This window comes from Eurypyga helias, unplaced genomic scaffold, assembly GCF_000690775.1.
Source record: "Eurypyga helias isolate BGI_N326 unplaced genomic scaffold, ASM69077v1 Scaffold50567, whole genome shotgun sequence".
Classification (NCBI taxonomy): Eukaryota; Metazoa; Chordata; class Aves; order Eurypygiformes; family Eurypygidae; genus Eurypyga; species Eurypyga helias.
This window is the reverse complement of record NW_010263367.1, coordinates 14690-34084: the sequence shown is the minus strand read 5'-3', so window position 1 is coordinate 34084 and position 19395 is coordinate 14690. Positions and strand designations below refer to the sequence as shown.

At 43.3% G+C, this 19395-nt stretch overlaps 1 protein-coding gene across 1 annotated transcript; it reads left to right on the top strand.

Annotated features, from left to right (window-relative positions):
- Window positions 1-279: 279 nt before the first annotated feature.
- LARP1B (La ribonucleoprotein domain family, member 1B) lies at window positions 280-16817 on the top strand (the record flags this gene model as incomplete). The annotated part of the gene is given in 17 exon segments (XM_010155998.1): window positions 280-423; window positions 2964-3107; window positions 3355-3523; window positions 7297-7441; window positions 7646-7820; window positions 8627-8799; window positions 9260-9631; window positions 11361-11475; window positions 12296-12504; window positions 12871-12977; window positions 13493-13653; window positions 13960-14104; window positions 15350-15459; window positions 15678-15805; window positions 16584-16657; window positions 16659-16714; window positions 16717-16817. Coding segments are annotated over 17 exon segments (2528 nt in total), but the record flags the coding sequence as incomplete, so codon positions are not given.
- Window positions 16818-19395: the final 2578 nt, after the last annotated feature.

The following is a 19395-nucleotide window of genomic DNA, read 5'->3' as shown; positions in this document are numbered from 1 at the left end:
CCTACATCTAAAAACTCATTAAATTAAAAAAGCTTACCTTCATTTCACATATTTAAAATTTAGGTGAAGTTACCTTGTAGTTTGAGAAATTCCTGTTTACTGCATTTATTATTGTTTAGTCATTCATCATGATCTTAAGACTTCAATGTTAAACTTCTCCCAGTTTTTCAGCTTTGAAATTAACTGTAACTGGTTCCACAAGAAGGATTCTATAGAATCTTTTCAGGAGCTGAAACCTCAAGTGGTACTGTCATTAAGGGTAATATGTAACTTTTCAAGGTAACAAGCAGAAATGGGTGCCGCTTCACTTGGATGACGTAAGATCAGACAGTCAAGAAAGACCAGGCTCTCGAACTAGCTCAAGATTTCTACTGGAAACAAACAAGTTAATACCTTATAACAACAGACGGAATGAGACAAGAAGTAAGTCGTTTTCAGTTTCTGTGTCTTTCTGTTTGTGGAAAATAACGTATAATACCATGGGAGCAAGCATTGGATTGGCAGTATAGGTTGAAATTTGACTTTGCCTCTACTAAGTAAGACTTGGTGTTAATATTTGCCAGTAACCAGCAAAAAAAACCCCAACCAACCAACCTAACAAAAAAAAACACCAACCAGAACAAAACCAACACCAAACACCCAAAAAACTGTAATTTAACAAATTCTAAATTTGAAAATTTTGTTTAAAAGCTTATTCCCAGATTATTTTTTTTTTCACCTCTTCTCAAATGGGTCAGAGTTGTAATGTCTCAGTCACTGACTCTGCTAAGTTTGGAAACTGCCTTTACAGCGTGTATTGGTGCTCTGAATCAGAGCAGTGTATATTTTAGTCTTCATGCCTACTGACAGGGTGTCGGCCACAGCTTTATGATGCAGGAAGTTTGGAAATAGTCTCATACGGTGGCTGCGCTGTCCTGCTCTACTGCTCTTCTTGCAGCTGTTTGCTACCAAAGCTTGCGGACCTACATGCTGAACTCTGCTTTGGCAGTGTTGTTTTTTCCTTTAAGTTGGACCAATTCCCTCAGTTTTCCTGATCTATTTCTCAGCATAGCCATGCAGAAAGTTGTACGAGCGCAACTGTGGAGAAATGCACCACAGCTGGTACTGCTGCTGATCCTCGTGTGCTGAATACAGCTTGTGGGGCTGAATGTAACTCTTTGGTTTATATATTTGCATTTAAGTTTGGAGATCGCAATATACATTAACAACTTAAATATTTGCTCATGGTAATAAATGCTGGGCACTACTGAGATGGGATTTGTTTATGAATGCATTTTAGGAGCATGGATATAAGGGTTTGGTCTGGATGTCTGAGGGATGGACAAGGACAGGACTTTTACTAACATATCTCTTTCTCCAGCAATTATTCCTTAGGAACCTGATGGTCAAAAGACCAGAAACCTTGTAGCATAAAACACGCCTCACGGCTCTAGTGATTTAAGACCAGTTTCAGTGTGAGAGAATGTAAAATGTCTCCTGCTCTTCAGGAACATTGGCTGTTTAAACAAAAAACTTGTTCCAGGCTTAATTACAACACTAGCTCATGATCATGTTCTGGGTAGGAGTCTTGCATGTGTCTAAGAGCCACGTGTTCTCTGAGGGCAAATATGATTTGGGGAAATAGTTCAAATTATGGCTATGCATTTGGGATCTCTAAGGCTGAGGGTAGCAAGTGCAAAGGCTAAGGTCCAAATGCCCAGTGAGAGACACACATACAGTTGATAACTTCAGAGTCTGACAGAAAATAAAATAGAGGAACTTGAATGTATAAGCATGCATGTTTTGTTGTAGGGTTCATTAAAAATAGTTGCTAGTGAAACAGCTTTCTAATAGGAACAAAGAATCATACCTTTAGTCAGTCCTTTGTTAGACTGAGCAACTCTCAATTTGATCGAACAGGAGGTGTATTCCTAGGCCTTCCTGTGCCAGAGGTCTCCCAGAATCTGGAAGACTATCCAATTACAACTTAAACTAAGTCACTAAGGAAAGGTGACTGACTCAAGATGGAAGTCTCTGAGGGTGTTAGGAAGAGTGACAGAAACGGTGTGAGAGGGATTAATTTTCTTTCATGAATAAAGTGGGAATTACATCTGTCAAGTTTTGTGGTGAACGGAGCCAAGGTCCCTGGGGTCTGATTTGGACCTGCGTCCTTTCCTTGTTTTCTCTCTCCCCTCTTTTGCTATGTGCAGACCACATACTTATATGAAAACTGTACGTAGGTTCTTACGGAGTCATCTTGGATCTGCTGTCAAAACAGAAAACCTAAAAGCTCAGTTTGGGGCAGGGCCAGCAGAGAATAAACAATTGCTGTTAAATGGGCAGTCAGAGGAGCGGTAGACTGCTGCTTCTGGGAACAAAAGAGAGTCTCCAGAGAGCCATTGCTGTGGAAATCCTACCCGGAGCAGGATCAAGAGCTAGCAGCTCTTCCTAGCACCCTCTAGGTACTGGGAGTTGTCCACAGGAGAACACTATTCTCATGCCTGGAAGGGGAACTGCGTGAGCATTCCTTACTGTCCCAAGCAATCCTAGGTGTTGTGATCCCTGGGCTGGCACCGGAGTGTCCAGTTGCTTCAGAAGCATTGCAGATGGACTTGCCAGTCCAGCCCGTTTACTCTTCCTTATTGTGAACAGCTTCTGCCCGACTGGGCCATAGCCCTGCCGGGTAAACCTTACGTTGCACCCTTGCAGCGTTCAGATCTGACCCTTAGGCTTGAGCCAGTGTGACCGAGGCAGCGGGTTGCCCGGGCGCAAGCTGAGAACTCTGCGCTATGAGGGACTTTTTGGCACTAATCACATACTCTGTGGTGTCGTTTCCTTCAGCCTTCCTGAGCATCCAGAAAATGGAGAGACACGCTTTGCAGTGCGATGTTTTGTGGTTGATATCTAGGAATAAATCAAAGACTACTCAATTGTACCATGATATTTCATTATGATTGCAAGTATTATGCTTTTTTCTCTTTAAGATTGGCGTCGTGACAGAGAAAAGAGAGATGATCATGATGAAGTGTGCAGCGTGAGAAGTGAGGGTGGCAGTGTTCGAGGATCCTCCAGAGGCAGAGGAAGAGGTAGAGGCAGAGGAAGAGGACGAGGCAGAGGAAACCCTAGAAGTATGCAGAGTAGTAGTTTCTTGGCAAAAATTTTAAAACTATGTTTATCATTTTATTGTTGGCACACGAAGTAGGAGTTGGCTCGAAAAACATATCCTGTAACTTAATGTAATTAAGTAACTTGAGTCTCTTTAAAATTAGATGCTGAAAACCAGCAGTAAAATAGCAGTGTGTCGTGCCTTAAAATATCTGTGTACTGGACTTAATGTTTCATCATCTTTCTTTTATGTCCTTCTCTATTTTGAAGTAAATTTTGAATATTCAGTTGGTTATCAAGAACTGTATGGTGAAGGAAATGACCAAATATTTCAACCTGAGCTTAATGCTGGTGTGATGTATTACTATGGGGATGGAACAGGACTGCAGATGTATTCTGTGGATGAAGCACTTCTCAAAGAATACATCAAACACCAAATGTAAGTAGATTGTTTCATGTACAAATATTTTGTAGAGATCTAGTTAGGATAACTCTTTTCAAACAGTGTTTAATCCTTATTTTCCGTGTAAAGATGGATATTAAGGCATTTAAATTTAACTTTTTGGTTTGACCATTATCAGTGTCAGTTTGAATATGTTTAGTAGCAGGGTGGAAAAACTTCAGTGTTGGGGAGGAGTTTTACAGAAGGTGTTCTGCATCTTGTGCTGTAGTCTGGCTCTAACTCGTATACCTGCTTTATTTATGGTACGTAGCCCTCTTTTTATGTTGCCATGTAATTGAGATATGGATGTCTCTGAGCTTGTGCTTCTGAGTACTGTTGGTCTGTTTGCCTATAAAGCTCTTCTTGGGTGATGTAGCTAGAGGTTTTCCCTTATTTGCTCTCAATTTCACTCTGAGAAGTCTTGTTAGCTTTGTTTTCAGAGTGTTTCACCTGAAACATTTAACTGAGAGTAGTTTTGCAATGATGCTTGATTTTTCAATAATCTGAAATGTTTACTTTCTCGTGTACACCATTAGGCAATGAGAAACCATCTGGAAGACTGATTATCACCAGGAGACAAGTCAAAAAGGGCCTGGAAGCCACTAGTTCATTTTAAAGAGACAGTTTCCACCACTGGCAGATATTTCATCTTCTGTACTTGCAACGGCATTTCTCTGCGATGCCTTTGTGGTGGTTTTTGATTGCCCTTGTATTCCATAAAGCAACTTGCTTATTTTATTCTCGCTTCTTTTGTTACAGTTGACGCAAAAAGGAAGAAAAAAGCCTCTTTAAGGGCAGAAAGTATCTGGCATGTGGCTATCAACTTCAAAACTTCTATTGCAGTCTTTTTTGTTACTCTTGCTGCCAGGCCCCTATGAGACCTGACAGTGGACTTGTACCCCCCTGTCAGGATAATCGGCCTGCACTGTCCTCAGACAAGTGAGGGAGGAGCACAGACACTCCACTGTTGGCCAGATTTCTGGGCATGCAGTGTAGAATCCAGACCTTCTAAGGTAGGACATGATGATGTCCCCCTCTGCTGAGAAAAATGTCAGTTACAGCGTTGGTCACATCTGACTTCTGGTTATATTTGCATTTTATTTTAGCAACGAGGTTGGCAGGTGTCAGGAGAAGACTTGGCATGGCTGGCGGTCCAGAGCCATTGGTTACTTATCTGATACGAACTCCTAAGGCAGTTTGATTATGGAGCTTGCTTTCCATGAGAGAGAGGGAGATCCTTGAGCAGGTTTAGAACACAACTTCACCATTTTTATGCTCCTTAAAAAAAAAAAAAAAGTGGTTTTTAATCTATTCACTTCTTCGTCACATGAAAAATTATGGGAAACAGACTTTTTTCATCAGTTACCTATTATTAGCTTCTAAATGGGGATGGTTTTGTCTGTCTGTCATAATTTAGTTATAACAGATTAAACTGTCTGCCAAAGAAGGAAGTTTATACAGGATAAAGGTGTGCAGAACTGCTAGGTCTCAGAGTTCCTTATGGAGTTCAGGATAAATCAGGATGTATTGGAGAAGTGAGATTGGTTTGAATCCTAGTCAACTGAAGAATTTTAAAACCGTTTACCTGCTTAATAGGGAAAAATTTTCAAGACTGTCCAACTGAGTTGACATGCAGTTACAGTGAGAAATACACTGCTGTCGAGCAGCTTACGCTTCTCCCAAGAACCAGCTGGGTGTACAAGAGTAATATAGGTATTACGTAGAGAAACATGTAACGCTTATGATTACTGGCTGAAGTTGTCAGCCTGAACAGTTTCAGAGCTCAGGAACTCCTCAGTCTGCAACGTGCAGCAGAACTCGTACCTAAAGTCCTCTTTCTTTAATAAAGAAAGAACTAAATAGAAGTTCAGACATGCATCCAAGTCTGCATCAATGCAAGAATAGGCAACGGGACTCTGAGGAAACTGAAGAAGTACAGCAGAGCTGGAGGGGGGTGGGGAGCGTGTTCAGGTTTGTCCCTCTACCTGGAGCAAAGCTGTGCATTGTCTTCATTTATCATTAACGGTCTTTCACATTCCTTTTTCTAGAGTGATGGACATCAAGTGGGGCAGTTTGAGTCAAGTTCAGTCATTGTCCATTTCTGCTTGTGGAATTTTTAACTAGGTGAATCGTTACAAGATTTTACCTTTACTGTATGACTGTAAAGGTAACATTAGTAAAATGTTGATATCTGGCTTTTGTGCTTGCTTATCTTCTAGATTGGGAGGGGAAAAGCAATGTAGCAGTTGAGAACAGTAAATAGGATATTCTTGAAAGAAACCTTCTCTCTGTGCAAGCTGCTTGACTGATGAGTTTACTTAGCTCTGAGTAAGAGTGTCATTCTCTGGGAGCCTTACTCTTCTGTTTGCTCTGATTTAATGGCAGTGTTTTCATTTGTTGTATGTCTTACTGTCCAACTTGGAGGCTTTATATTCATCCTGTCTTCGAGCTGAGTGTTTCATACAGAGAACTTCTGCTTTGATTTTGTTTAGCTATCAAAAATTAGAGTAAGAAATGGTACTGAGCTTCTCCTTGGGTCAATGATGGTATCAGAGTCCTCTCCTCCTGGGAACTTTGGCCTTGATCCCAGCTTCAGTGGAGACACTTAGCATTTTATACTTTATTGAAATTAGAACTAACTCTATTTACATTTGCATGCGTGTGTTTTCCCTCAGCATTTTAATGCTCTCGTTTTATTTTTGCACTGATCTATTTTTGTGTCATAGAATTTTAATTGCTTTCCATTAAATATTTCACTACCTACGTTGTCCTGAACCTGATGAGGAGTAGTATTCCTTAAATGTAATAGGCAAAAATCAGGGTATGATGTGTAAGCTCTGGGAAAGGCCTAGATTTTAGTGGTCATCATTAAATTGGAGCTTTTTTCTGTTCTTTTTAATAGGATGTTTTCTCGTTCCCTTGCTTTGTGTGACAGGTCGTGATTTGAATTCCTTTCTTTTTCCCTTCACTAAGTACAGAACGTCTTGCCACCCTGATCGTTTCATAAGCAGCGTCATCGTTTAAGATTTCTTTCTGCTATTTCTTTGTCCCTCGTCTCTCTTGTTCTGTGGTATTGTCAGACTCCCGAAACGGTCCTTGTCGCTCCTCCTTCTCTCTACTAAACATCACCTCTTCTCTTAGACTTTACCTGTCTCCATGAACTGTTGTGCCTTTTGGAACAGTTTCATGACAAATACAACATCACTCTTTTTGTTTTCTCGTCTTCCCACAAGCATGCTTGAAGTAATGATTCAGAGTACATACATGTGCCTCAACACTCAGATAGGATACTTACACCTTCTAATGTACTGGAAACTGGGAAAAGCAAAGGTACAGCTCAGGCTGAAGGTGCACTGATACTGCTGTGTGGGAAGTAACATGCCCTGACTGTAAGCAGTAGTTGTCCTTCATCTATATGGAGGCTAGGAGAATGTTGTTTCCTCCTGTTCATGTAAGTAATAAGGGAGGGGATGGGTGAAAGAAAAATTCAGCATAGTTTTGCTTTGTGTGGTTCATACGTGCAAATGTAGCAGGGCTTTGATGGATACCCCCGTATACTGCACTGGCTCGTAGGTCATCCTGAACAGGCCAAACATGCGTGCTGTTCTGTAAGTCTTGCTTACAATCACACGCCTGTCGAGAGAACGGGTCCGCTGATCACAGCGTATACTCTGTTTTTAATGGAAGACTTGAACAAGGAATCTCTAAGTTGCTATTTTAGGGTTTTCTCTTGCATGTATAGGCTTATATTTGTATGTTTCTTTCTGCAGTGAGTATTATTTCAGCACAGAAAATTTGGAGAGAGACTTCTTTCTGAGGAGAAAGATGGACCAACATGGATTTCTGCCTGTCTCACTGATTGCTAGCTTCCGCCGGATGCAAGCTCTGACTACAAACGCTGCGCTCATTTTGGAGGTGAACTAATGCAGGCGTGCGTATGTGGGAAGCTGCCTGGCTAATTTTGTGCTGCCATTTCAAGTCAGCGCTGCGAAGTTAAAGATTTCTCTTTGCTGTGACAAGGATTTTATAAAGAGGCTATAAATGGCAGTGTGTGTGGGTTTTCTCTTTGTCGGGTGGTGCCGGATGTGTACCGTTTTTGAAGTTATGCTTGTCACACAGGCCCTAAAGGACAGTACAGAAGTTGAGACTGTGGATCAGAGGATAAGAAAAAGGGTCGATCCGGAGAAGTGGCCAATTCCAGGTCCTCCTGTATGCAGCTTGCCACCGACTGATTTTTCTCAGCTCATCAATTGCCCAGAATTCATACCAGGCCAAATTTTTGGCTCACATACTGGTAAAGGATTTATTTTATAGTAACACAAGTTTAGGAGTGTTGATCTAGCTTGGGAAGTGCGTGTCTTGGTACTGATTTCTTATTAAATGCCATACAACTGGTAAAGGTTTACTCGGCTGACGTGCCTGTCAGTCTGGCAGTTGCCAAGTCACTGGCAGGGCTGATAAGAAGTAGATCAAAATATGTCTCGTGTTACAGCTGTGGCTATTCTCCAGAATGTAGTACGAGGGACTACAGGACGACAGTCCTTCAGTAGAAGTACTAATAATAGTAATCTTAGGTACGGTACTAAATCTGCTTCATTTTCGTAGCAGCTGAAAGTTAACTCTTCGTGTGGTACATCCTGGGTTTGGATGGGGATCTCATTCACATTGTTAACAGGGAGATGGCTTTGTTTGCTGACAACCCTTGGCAAGGAAATCTTTTACTAAAATGTTGTCTGGAGTGAATGGCAAGAATGGAGACTGAGCTATGCACAGGTCCATAGAGCTAGAGGATGGTGTGGAGCAAATGTGTCCCTAATGATGCTGCTCTTGTTTCCTGAATAACATGCAATTTCTCTCAGACTGTTAGGTAATTTCCATGTAAATGAGCTGATAAAATTGATCTTTTTCTAAAATTTGGAGTGAGCTGTGAAAAGCAATCTCCTAAAAATGAGAAGAAATTCTGCTGATCGGTGTTACATTTAACCACAGTGGGAGAAAAATGGTAGCTGTGGTGCAAAGAAAGACTAGTGAAACAACAACAAAATCCAAACAAACAAAACAACCCCCAACAGGAACTGAACTACTGTTTTCTGCTGCTAGAGTCCGCACCAAGTTCCCCAAGAATGGGAAGCCCGCTGACTCCAAAGGAAAACACTGAAACGAGCAATTTTCAGACAATGTCTAAAGGATTGTCTACAAGTTTGCCCGATTTGGACTCTGAACCCTGGATAGAAGTGAAGAAGAGGCATTGTGCATCCATGGTCAAACTAAAGGTAAAATCCAAACCCTTTAAGTTATGTTTAAGCAAATGAAAAACCTGCCAACTTAAAGGTTATGCTGTAAAACAGTATTTTTCATGTCTTAACTTATGTGATGCTTGATAATGCAGTACAGTTAGTGTGTGTACTTCACACTCTATCAGACCTAGAATGACTAAGTGCATTTAAATTCCTGATCCAAAACTCGCTCAAGTGAAAAGGAAATACTGTTGGGTTGGGTTGGGTTTTTCTTCTGCTGGGGGACATTTGTACCTCTTGATCACTGAAAAACGTAATGGGCCTTGAGAATTGTTCTAAAAGCTTATGGCAGAATTCTTTTAGAACAGTGATTTATTTAATGAACATCTGAAAGTGGCTGTATGGTTTCTAATTCCTGTACGCTTGTTTACTGAAAACGTTCTGTCATGTTCTATTTGTCTCCCATTTGGATAATCACTACCTTTTTCTAACCTAGGAAAGCGTTCCTGTACCTGACCAAACAGCAGATCAACAGCAGCCACCTCCACCTCCAGGGGAGCAAGAACAAGAAGAACTTGACTTTTTGTTTGATGAAGAGATGGAACAAATTCAAGGCCGGAAGAATAAATGTACTGATTGGTCAGACAGCGACTCGGATTATGAAATTGATGATCAGGACGTAAACAAGATTCTGATTGTAACGCAGACGCCACCCTATGTAAGAAAACCTCTTGGTGAAGATCCTACTGCCAACCACATGTGCCGTGCAAAAATGACGACAGAACTTGCTAAAGTTATTAACGACGGCCTGTACTATTATGAACAGGATCTGTGGATGGGGCAGAGCGAAAATGACACTGTGACAAAGGTAAGTCTCTTCATTTTTGACTTGAAAGCCGTGGCTGGCTGAGCAGTTACAGAATTAATTTCAGCCAGCTGCCGTGTGACTTTCACCTGCTGCACGGTTTTGAAAGAGAAGTGACAGGAGCTGAATTTACAGATCTGTTGAATCCTCTTTGATAATATTGCAAAGAGTCGAAAGCAAAACCAGCAAGTTCTTGTTATTGCAGATTGGACCAAAACCACTGAATAAATATTTTTTTTTAGAATTATTTTTAACATGTTGGAGGTGGTTCAACTTTTCCATTGTTTTCTTGTTCTGTGAATACCTTGTCTCACATCGCATGCAAACCCCCGCCACAGGGGAAGGGGGCACATTTCTGAGGTGAGATAAGGAGAGAGGAAGGTAATACAGTCATTTTAAGGCAGTTTTATGCTGAGGTTCTGTTTACCTCGTGGCTTGTCAGAACGATAGCTCTGTCAGCAAATGAAACTTCGGACCGCACACCTTTACGTTATTACAGAAACCCTTCTATTTCCTTGCCCGGATGCCAGCCCCTGTCTCTGAGGCTGTCGGAACTTTGGAAGGAGATTGTCAGCTTTGTGGTTTGTTTTTGTTGGTTTGTTGGGGTTTTTTTAAATTATTATTATTTTGAAATACACTAAGCAGCTGTAAATTTCCAGATGAGTTGATCTCTGGCACTTCATAGGCAGAGCTCGCAGAGATGCCACGCTGCAATCCTGTCACTTAACTGCTGCTGGTTTATTAAGTAACCTCTTCTTCCGTGCAAGCCAGGTCTGTAGGCTGTCCCACCGTATCCCTAGTAGGTACGACGTGTGTAGAAATAGAGAGTGACCTAAATACGAAGTGGTGAGGGGAAGGAGCATTACCTGTGCGTGAGGGCAAGGCCTGGGGGGGAGCGAGAAGGTAGCTTAAAGGACAAATGGAGCATGTGGGTACAGAAAAGAGCTGACAGATGGAAGTTAACACTGAGAATAAGAGCAAGAGATAAAGGTAGAATTCAGAACATGGAGTCTCTGTTATAAAGCAAATGGACCTAGAAAACCAGCAAAACTGGGAGGACAGTGAGAAATAGCACAGAGAAAAGATTTTCTTTATCGTTGTTATGTTCTTGATGATGATTTAAATGGCGTTTCGCACACGTGACCCACCCCACCTTAAGTTGAGCAGGGGCGTGAGTGATTTGAGGTGCTGCCACACATCTTGGCAAATCCTGTCCTTTCAGTGTAAACTACCAGTAATAAAGGGGAAAAAAAAAAAAAAAAAGGCAGAACGCTTGATTTACAAATAGTGGCTTTTCCTTAGATGTAGCCTGTGGAAGGGAGCAGGGCCTCTTCTGTCCCCCTAAATTGCCAGGACCTTCCATGACATGCTTTACTGCAGGTTTGGGGCTTGGCAAGGGGCAGGATCTCAGTCATTTATATTTCCGATTTGTCTGTGGAACCATGCATGTGGATAGGCTTACCTGCTTCCATTCGCCCACTTGCTGGCCTAACTCCTTCTCCTAGCTAGCGCCGCGTGAGACATGCCGGGGTACGTACAGCGCTCGTGGCAGCTTCTTTACGGCGCATGCCAGAGACGCCTTCTGTCCTCCTTAGAAGAAACCTGCGCGGGCTGTGTGTGGGGAGCCGTGTGTCAGGCTGGCTTGCTTGTTCTCTTCTGGGAAATCCACCTGTTTCTCCGGGTGGTGTCCATTATCATGCTTTGCATTTACAATTTGCTTTCTCTCATTCAGCAAGAGATTGAGAACTTTAAGAAGCTAAATCTCATCAGTAAGGAAGACTTTGATAATCTTGCACCAGAACCAATTGCTGATCCGACACAAGAAGTTCCTCCAGGGTTACGGAAAGGTAAGTAATACATATTTCCTTTTAGAATCTCTGGCAAAAAGAATTTTTAACTCTTACTGCCTGTGTGATGTTTTAATTGGGGTTCAGTCAACAGTCTGAGGGGCTTTTTCTTTGCTAAGTTTTTGTATCATCACCTCTTGTCAGTAGTGTGGTTTCCACTGAGTTAGAATAAACGGGTACTCGTACTTCTCAGATATGTATCAGCACCGGTAGGCAGTGGTTTATTTTGTTGTCATCATAAACCAACACCAGGTACTTTTTGTGTAACTCTGCACGTACGATGTGTAAAGTAATAGCTAGTGGTGATGTGAAAAGTTTTCTAGCAAGTAATATATTTATGGAAAGAGAACGAAGTGAGATTAGAAGCATTTCCTACTTGTATCCTAACTTTGCTGAGCAGTCACAATGTCCTAATCTTATCTGTTGAGGTGTTTCTGATATAATGCTATTATTAACACTTACTGGAATACATGCTAGTAGCCTCTTTAGAGTAGCTGAAGAAAACCACCTCACCAGAGAGCAAGAATGTGACTACACTCTGACCAGTGTGTATTTTCCATTACTTATCTAGTGTAGGTACACAAGAACAAGCAGGTAAGTAAGAAGTGGGTTTAGATTTTCTAGCCAAGACATGCTTGAAGCATTGTTTCACAGTTTCGAGCGGTTTGTGCTGCTCTACACCAAGTGCTTTTGTTAATTTTATTATGCTTTGGGGATGAGGCAGTTTACCTGAAACCAGCCTTTCAGCTACTAGGGGAGCTTAGGCTTTGAAATCCTAAATTTCTCTTGAAAATGAATGTTTTTTCCTTCCTGCCTGCAGATTTATCAGAGGAGCTAGCTTGTAATTTAAGCATTGAAGTACCTCCCACAGCAGCAATAGCTCGATCACTGCCAACAGCAGTTCCAGATTCCTCCTGTGTTTACCCCGGCTTCGCCCCGCGAACACCTCGCACCCCGAGGCTACAGGATCCCAACAGAACCCCCAGGTTCTACCCTGTTGTTAAAGCAGCACAATCCATTGATGTAAAGGTAAATGGAAAGAGACAATCTGTTTTGTGAAACCAGAAAAAGCCTGTAAAACTCATGCCTGTGCATACAGTTTAACAAGAGCGAAACGCCTTTGCTCTTTCATCTTCAAAATATTTACCATATTCATTCATTTACATCTTTACAAAATTATTTGTTTTCTCTGTAATATTTCTTACAAGTCCTTGCTGAAATAGTGCGATGTTTAAAGATTTTTAATTTGCTACGCAAGGCTAATCTTTAGGTTATGAAACTGGAGTGCTGTGACTCTGTGACGTGTCAGATAGAATATAAACTTTTTAGAACTTTATGAGAGAGAGAGCAAGTGAAATCGAATTAGGGAAATAAGTACTTCATTTACTTTCTTAGGCTCCAAGAAAAAGAAAAACACGACACAGTACAAATCCTCCTTTGGAATGCCACGTTGGTTGGGTGATGGATTCCAGAGACCACAGGCCAAGAACTCCCTCTGTTAGGTACAAAATTTTCTTGTCCATAGAAAGCTTGTTTGCAACATCATTAGTTCTCAGTGCTAATGGAGAAACAGGCTGAGGTAAAAGACAATTTATGAACGCCGTGGAAGCAAGAAAGACAAACGCGTGGAATAGGAGGCTGTCTGGAAGTTAGCTGGTTAGGCTGCCGGGGTTCCCGTCGTTGTGTGTCGATCCCTGGTACGGCAGCAGTAAGGTTACTTGAAGTACTGATGTTCATGCCTGTGACTGTTACCTTTAGGTGGTCGTTTAAAATCAGGCATTACAGTAGCGTATAAATATCATTATCCAAAACTGTCTGGGTTTTGACGTATTAGCACAGGATCTGATTTTCTTGAGTTGCACCTGGAATGGGCGACTGGGACACCGGGCATGCGTTGTAGTGGTCATCAGGTGACGGCACTTGCCTGCATCGGAACGGTTGGAAACTGGTCCTGGAGGAAAGGGCACTGTTTGTAGGACAGAGTTAAGTTTGTGTGTGTTTGTGGTTTTTTCTTCAGCAGTTCCAGTGCTTTGCCTTCGGAAGGAGCTCCACTAGCAGGAAATTATGGGTGTACCCCAAATTCTCTCCCAAAATTTCAGCATCCTTCTCACGAACTGTTAAAGGAAAATGGCTTTACTCAACAGGTGTACCACAAATACCATCGAAGGTGTCTAATGGGTAAGTCACTAAACACGCCTCCTGAAATTCTAGGTGGAAATTACCTGAAGTGTTATAATGAGACCAATTTATTCCTCGTTGTTCCTTATCCCTAATTTTTCTTGGGAAAGGAAAACAAAATTTATTTGATGTTTCTGTTTTGAACTCTGCTTTCCATTTAACTTTACATTCCCTGAAAAAATTCTTACCCTCAAATTTAAACTTAAGTTACTGGAAGATCTTGTGTGTTTTATTAATGGAAGAGCACTTGGAAATATTCTGCTTGAAAATTAAAAATAGCTTGTTTCTTTTTCTTTTCTCTTCCAGAGAGGAAACGGTTGGGAGTTGGCCAGTCCCAAGAAATGAACACGCTTTTTCGTTTCTGGTCCTTTTTTCTGAGAGATCACTTTAACACGAAAATGTACGAAGAATTCAAACAACTTGCTCTTGACGATGCAAAAGAACACTACAGGTACTTGCTTTGTCCTGGAAGTTAAACAACTGTTGAGGTCTTCCCGTTTGTTTGAGTGACTGTGAGTTTTCCACGCACCTGCAGCGAGCACTTTCTGCATTGGCGTGGACTCTTTGCAAAGCTTGGAAACAGCAGTCTGTGTAAGCTGCTTCAGTGCCCCCAGACCTGTTGGTATAGGTCTGTGCTTTGCAGGTAAAGAGCCAAACGTGCAGCACGTCCTGACGTGCCGGCGGTCCCGACGCCTACAAAATCCTGAGGCTTGCTGACCGTGACAAGTCAGCTCTCCGCAGTAACACTCACAAGGTCCTTCCTTCCATAGCTGAAGACATTCTTAACCTTGTTCAAGTTGCTCAAACCGCTTCTTGCCTTATAGAAATATGGGAAGAATGACCATAAAAGAAATCACCACTGTCCCCCTAGCTCTGACATGTTATTCCCTTCCTCTCCCCAGTTCCCCCACCGTTTGTCTTAGCCACAGAGACAAGGCAGCCCAATGCTCCGAGTGCCACGTGAGGAGGTACTGGCTGTGGAAATCCTCAAGTTGGGATAGGCTGTCTGCGACTGCGGAGTGATAGTCCCTGGGGTGTAAGGGTGGCTTTGCTAAGACCTTGCGTCTCTGCTAGGAGCTTTCTTGATGCTCTGTGATTATCCAAGGATACGTTTACCAGGAGAGACTTGAGCAGGCTCTGCAGGGGGCTGGGATGGCAGCAGGCAGATGTGGAGCAGAAGGAGGTCCCAGCTATCTGGAGAGCCGAGGCAGCTCTGGTGACGGTGCAGCAGCCACAGCCGGAGCATTAGAGAACACTTAGCCAGAAGCCCTGGCGCCGGGGCGTGCGGGAGCTGGAGGAACACCGGGTCCTGCCCTCCCCGGTGGGTTTTGCACTGCTGGTGGGTTCGGCTCACTTGTGGCACGACCCACTATGGTTGGGTCCCTGTTCCAGCTGTTTGTGTGCACAAACACACCATCAAGGTGAAAGTATTTGTCTTTGGTCTGTATATGTCTCCTGTCTGTAGTTCAGAAGTGGAGACCATGGGAGAAAGCTGGTTTTCCTGTCGGTTTTCATTATTTGGGAAGATATTTCAGAGCAACAGGTTGATAAAGTCATGTGAAAAGGATGTGGGTTTTAGGAGAAGGGTAAAATGAGACCATGCCACTTACTTAAACGCAAGGAGGGACTGAAAACCTGTGTCTGAAGAACGAGGAGCGTATAGCTAAGACTTCCGTATCTCTTTGCTCCCTTACAGGTACGGATTGGAATGCTTGTTTAGATTCTACAGCTATGGTCTAGAAAAGAAGTTCAGGCCAGAAATATTCAAGGATTTCCAAGAAGAAACAAAGAGAGACTACGAAGCAGGTAATTATTGTAGGCCACTCACTGCTCACACGGGGTAACGAGTTGGGAGATAATCCCAATTCCTTGGCACTGACTTGTTAGCTAACCCAGGGAGCAGGTTTTGTTCATGTTCCTTTTATCTTACAGTTCCCTTAAACATATAGTTACCAGTGAATAATTAACTTTTTAATTAAATCTGACCTTTGTAAGCTTGTAAAACGATCTTTTTCCATTACTAGGTCAGCTGTACGGACTGGAAAAATTTTGGGCATATCTAAAATACTCTCAGCATAAGACGCCAGCCATTGACCCCAAACTGCAAGAATACCTTAGTAAATTTAAGAGACTGGAGGACTTCAGGGTGGATGTAAGTTTTAATACCTATTTTACATAAATATCTGGCGTGCAAGTATTTTTACTGCTGGGTAAACTGAGAACAGTGCTTTGTTTCACAAAAAAGGCAGCTTTGCAGATGCTGGCACTGACCAGAAAAAGCATGATTAAAAGTTAATTTAAAATTAAAAATGCAGTTTTACTTTAGACATTCTTTGTTTGGACTGAAGTGTGGCGCTGAGATGTGGTGGCTAAAAGGTAAAAGGTGTCGATCCATTCTCATTGTGTAATGGAGCAAATAGCAGAAAAATAACTTGTCACCGGGTGGGACGAGTGACTTCCACGCCGTTTTAAGAATTTGGCAAACGAATTTATCCCTAACTGGCATTTCTTAGTGAACTGTGACAGGCGTTGTCCTTGCTGAGACTTCATATGCCAAACTCAACGCATCCTTCCTGTGAAATGCGGAGTTCTTACTCCCTGTGATTCCAGAGTACAGTGCTGCCGTGCTTTCCACAACTAGGTTCTGGTGCTACATTCATCATCCTCTAAAATCCTCCCTTTGCCAGGGGTTGTGGCGGGCGGTGACGATCCAATAATGCCGTAAGGCCGTTTCAAGTCCTTAACGTGCCGCGCGCTTGCCCTTCTAACTGGGCGGCCCGGGAAGCTTTAGAATATCCCGGGGGAGTTGTGAGTAACGAAGATGGCTGGGCCTAAGTGTGGGATGCTCTGTCCTTTTTGATCATTCCTGAAAAGGCAAATACCTGGCCTGACAGGAAACCCTTGAACAGGCTGCCACTGTTTGCTTTCAGCCTCCTGTTGGCGAGGAGTCTGGTAGAAAGAGACCGGCTGCTGCAACAGGTGAGGATTCAGGTCATCACAGACACTGATTCTTCTACGCCACTTCCTGCCGCTGAACCTGCGGCTGCCTGCCAGCCCCAGGCACGGGAAACGTTACCGGTGGGAATGCTGCGCGAGCCTCCGTAGACCACGGCGATGCTGCTGCAACATCTGTAGACGGCGACGTACGAGGAAGGCAGACCTGAGGCGAGCTTGAGCCCTTGCGAACCAACTTCTGCGTCACGCTCTTGATTTGGAGATCCTCGAGGCGAGCCAATCTAACATGCCATGAAAAATGTGTGGGAAGACAAAGGATTTAGGTTCTTTTTGATGGGATTTAGTTCCGAAACGCTTACCTTAGGTGAGTTGCTCATGGATTTGGGATCATCGGAAGGATCCCAGGGAAGATTCTTTGGCTTCAGTATTGCTTTCCTCAAGCTTTTGTTTACAGAGAACTGCATTCCTCGCATATGCAAAGGACACGCTGGGGATGCCTTGCATTTCAGCTCCTATGTCCTAAGAAAGGTATGACATGCCCGTGGTATTTACTGTGCTTTCCCTCCCCAGGTTCTCCCATGGTTTCTGTTTCACCAAAGCAAAAGAGGTTGCTATATGCAGCATTTCAGATGTAGGGAAGGATCCGTGTGATCGGTTTGCTCTTCAGTCGGTAACTGCTAAAAGGGTGCAAAAGCACCCTTGTGAAGGTGCGGCTGTGTATGGAACGGCATTTCTGGATTCTGTTTAAAGACATAGTTTGTATTTTTTTCAGGGTCTCCGGAGTTAGTCTTTTATTAAGCATGACATTTGAGTGGGTGTAACTGGGGTGCTTCAGCGGGTGTTTCCTTCAGTACTGGTTCTTAGTAACTCAAGCAACAGAAAAACACAGGGGGAAAGGGATCTCGATTTCCTAGCGTCTGAAATCAGCATACAGCATCTACGGCTTGTGCAGGCTGCTAAACAGCCAACTGTTCAAATTGTTCTCGGCTTGAGTTGTCTTCCTTTGAGTTCTGTTTGGGTTATGAAGTACTCTAACGAGAGGGGCCTAATTCTCACAGTCTCTTTTCTCCATATTTCGAGTAATAAAAGAGAGTTTGGAGGGAAACAAAGTATTCCTTGTAAATGGTATTTTTGGTTTATTTTGCAATATCTGAAGTTCTGCTTCAGTTGTGCTGGCTAAGCCTAAATGATTTCAAACAGGTCTAAATACGATTTCACTGAATGTAAGTTGTTCAAATCAAATCCTTTTCTGTAGCTGAAAGATGGGGATGTTTATATCCTGTAATGCCTCATTAACGTCATTACTTAGTTCTTTCTGAGTCATTAAAAACCAGAGTGGGTACCTTCCCTTCCAAGGGCAGGCACGAACTGCAGCTTTTTGTTAGCTGACGGCAGAGCAGACTTCGGTTAACTTGTAAAGAAGTCACGTCTAGCACAAATGCCTTAACCCGAAGGTGTCCTGATGGCCCGCACAGCCACCCGCGGGGGGTGTCAGACTGCCCTCAGACCCGAGAGGCTGTAACAAGCCCGTTATTTCTCAGTCGCTGTCTGGCGAAGCTCAGCGCAGCAGGTTCCGACTTGCGTTGAGGAGTGTGTGTCGGCAGCACCCTTCCCCGTGGTGAATATAATTTTGGTACAAAACTGAGCCTCTCTGCGTGGCCCGTTCTGGACGAATTGAAATGAGCGCGTACTGCTGTTCTGAGTAACACCCTCGAGCTCTGCTAAGTGACACGTCTCAATCCTGTGTTTGATCCGTGCTTTCCGCTATCCAAGAAAACGATGCAAATGTAAATTTGGACTGAAATTGTATATACAAGTAATTGATTTAAGGTATTTCACTTTTTCATTGGAAAATGTGCAGCTTAAGCTTTCAGTGTGTGTAATTTTGTGATATCTTGACAAATTTTATAAAAACAACAACCAAAAAAACCCCTAATAGTGTTGTATATCAACTTTTTTCCGAAAGCATGAAGAAAAGCAACTTGAAAGAGTAAGGCCGTAGATTTTTTCCCTGAATTGCTGCTGCCTCTGGTGCACTGACGTGCCAGGGAAGCCCAGCCCGTGAAAGGCTGAGGCAGCTCTTGGCGTGAGCTTTCTGCAGGCTGGGAACTTGTCAGAGAGAAAAACGACAGGCGCACGACGAACGGCTGAAAGCAGAGAGTGAATATTATACCTGTCGGCCTCTCTGGGGCTGCTCTTCAGACACTGCCCCCGTTATTTAGACGGAGAAACCCCACCCAAGTCTACCCACAGCTCTGGCTGCCCCTCAGCAGTGCCCCCTCTCGCTTCCACAGCCTTGCGTCTCTCCCCTCGCAGATGGGTGAGGGGGCGATTCCTACCCCACTGCTGTTGGACTCCACACGGAGCCGGAACGGAGCCGCTGAGCGTCAGCATAGGCCCTGCAGACGTTGCTGGCGGAGCAGCTTGTTGCTCTGTACGGCTTCAAGGGGTTAACCACCTTTCACCAACTCCCTGTTGCAGAGCTGTCACTTGGAACGTAGGTGCGCATTCCGACACCCTTTCCCGTGCCTTCTGGGTCCGTTTCAGCCACCCTTGGGACTGGCTGTGTTCTCGCAGTAGTCTGCCACCAAACACTTGACAAGTCTTTCCTTGTCTGAAAATTCTCCCGCGCGCTCGCTGAAGAGTTTGTTGAGGTGTTCGTTTCTGATGCGGAGTGACTGTACAAATCTTTCAAAATGCTGCCCTGTCTAAACTCCGATTTTTCTTTTGTCATGCTCAAAACATCATTGGATTCTGAAGGCTTTTAGGAAGGGAAGACTTGAGATG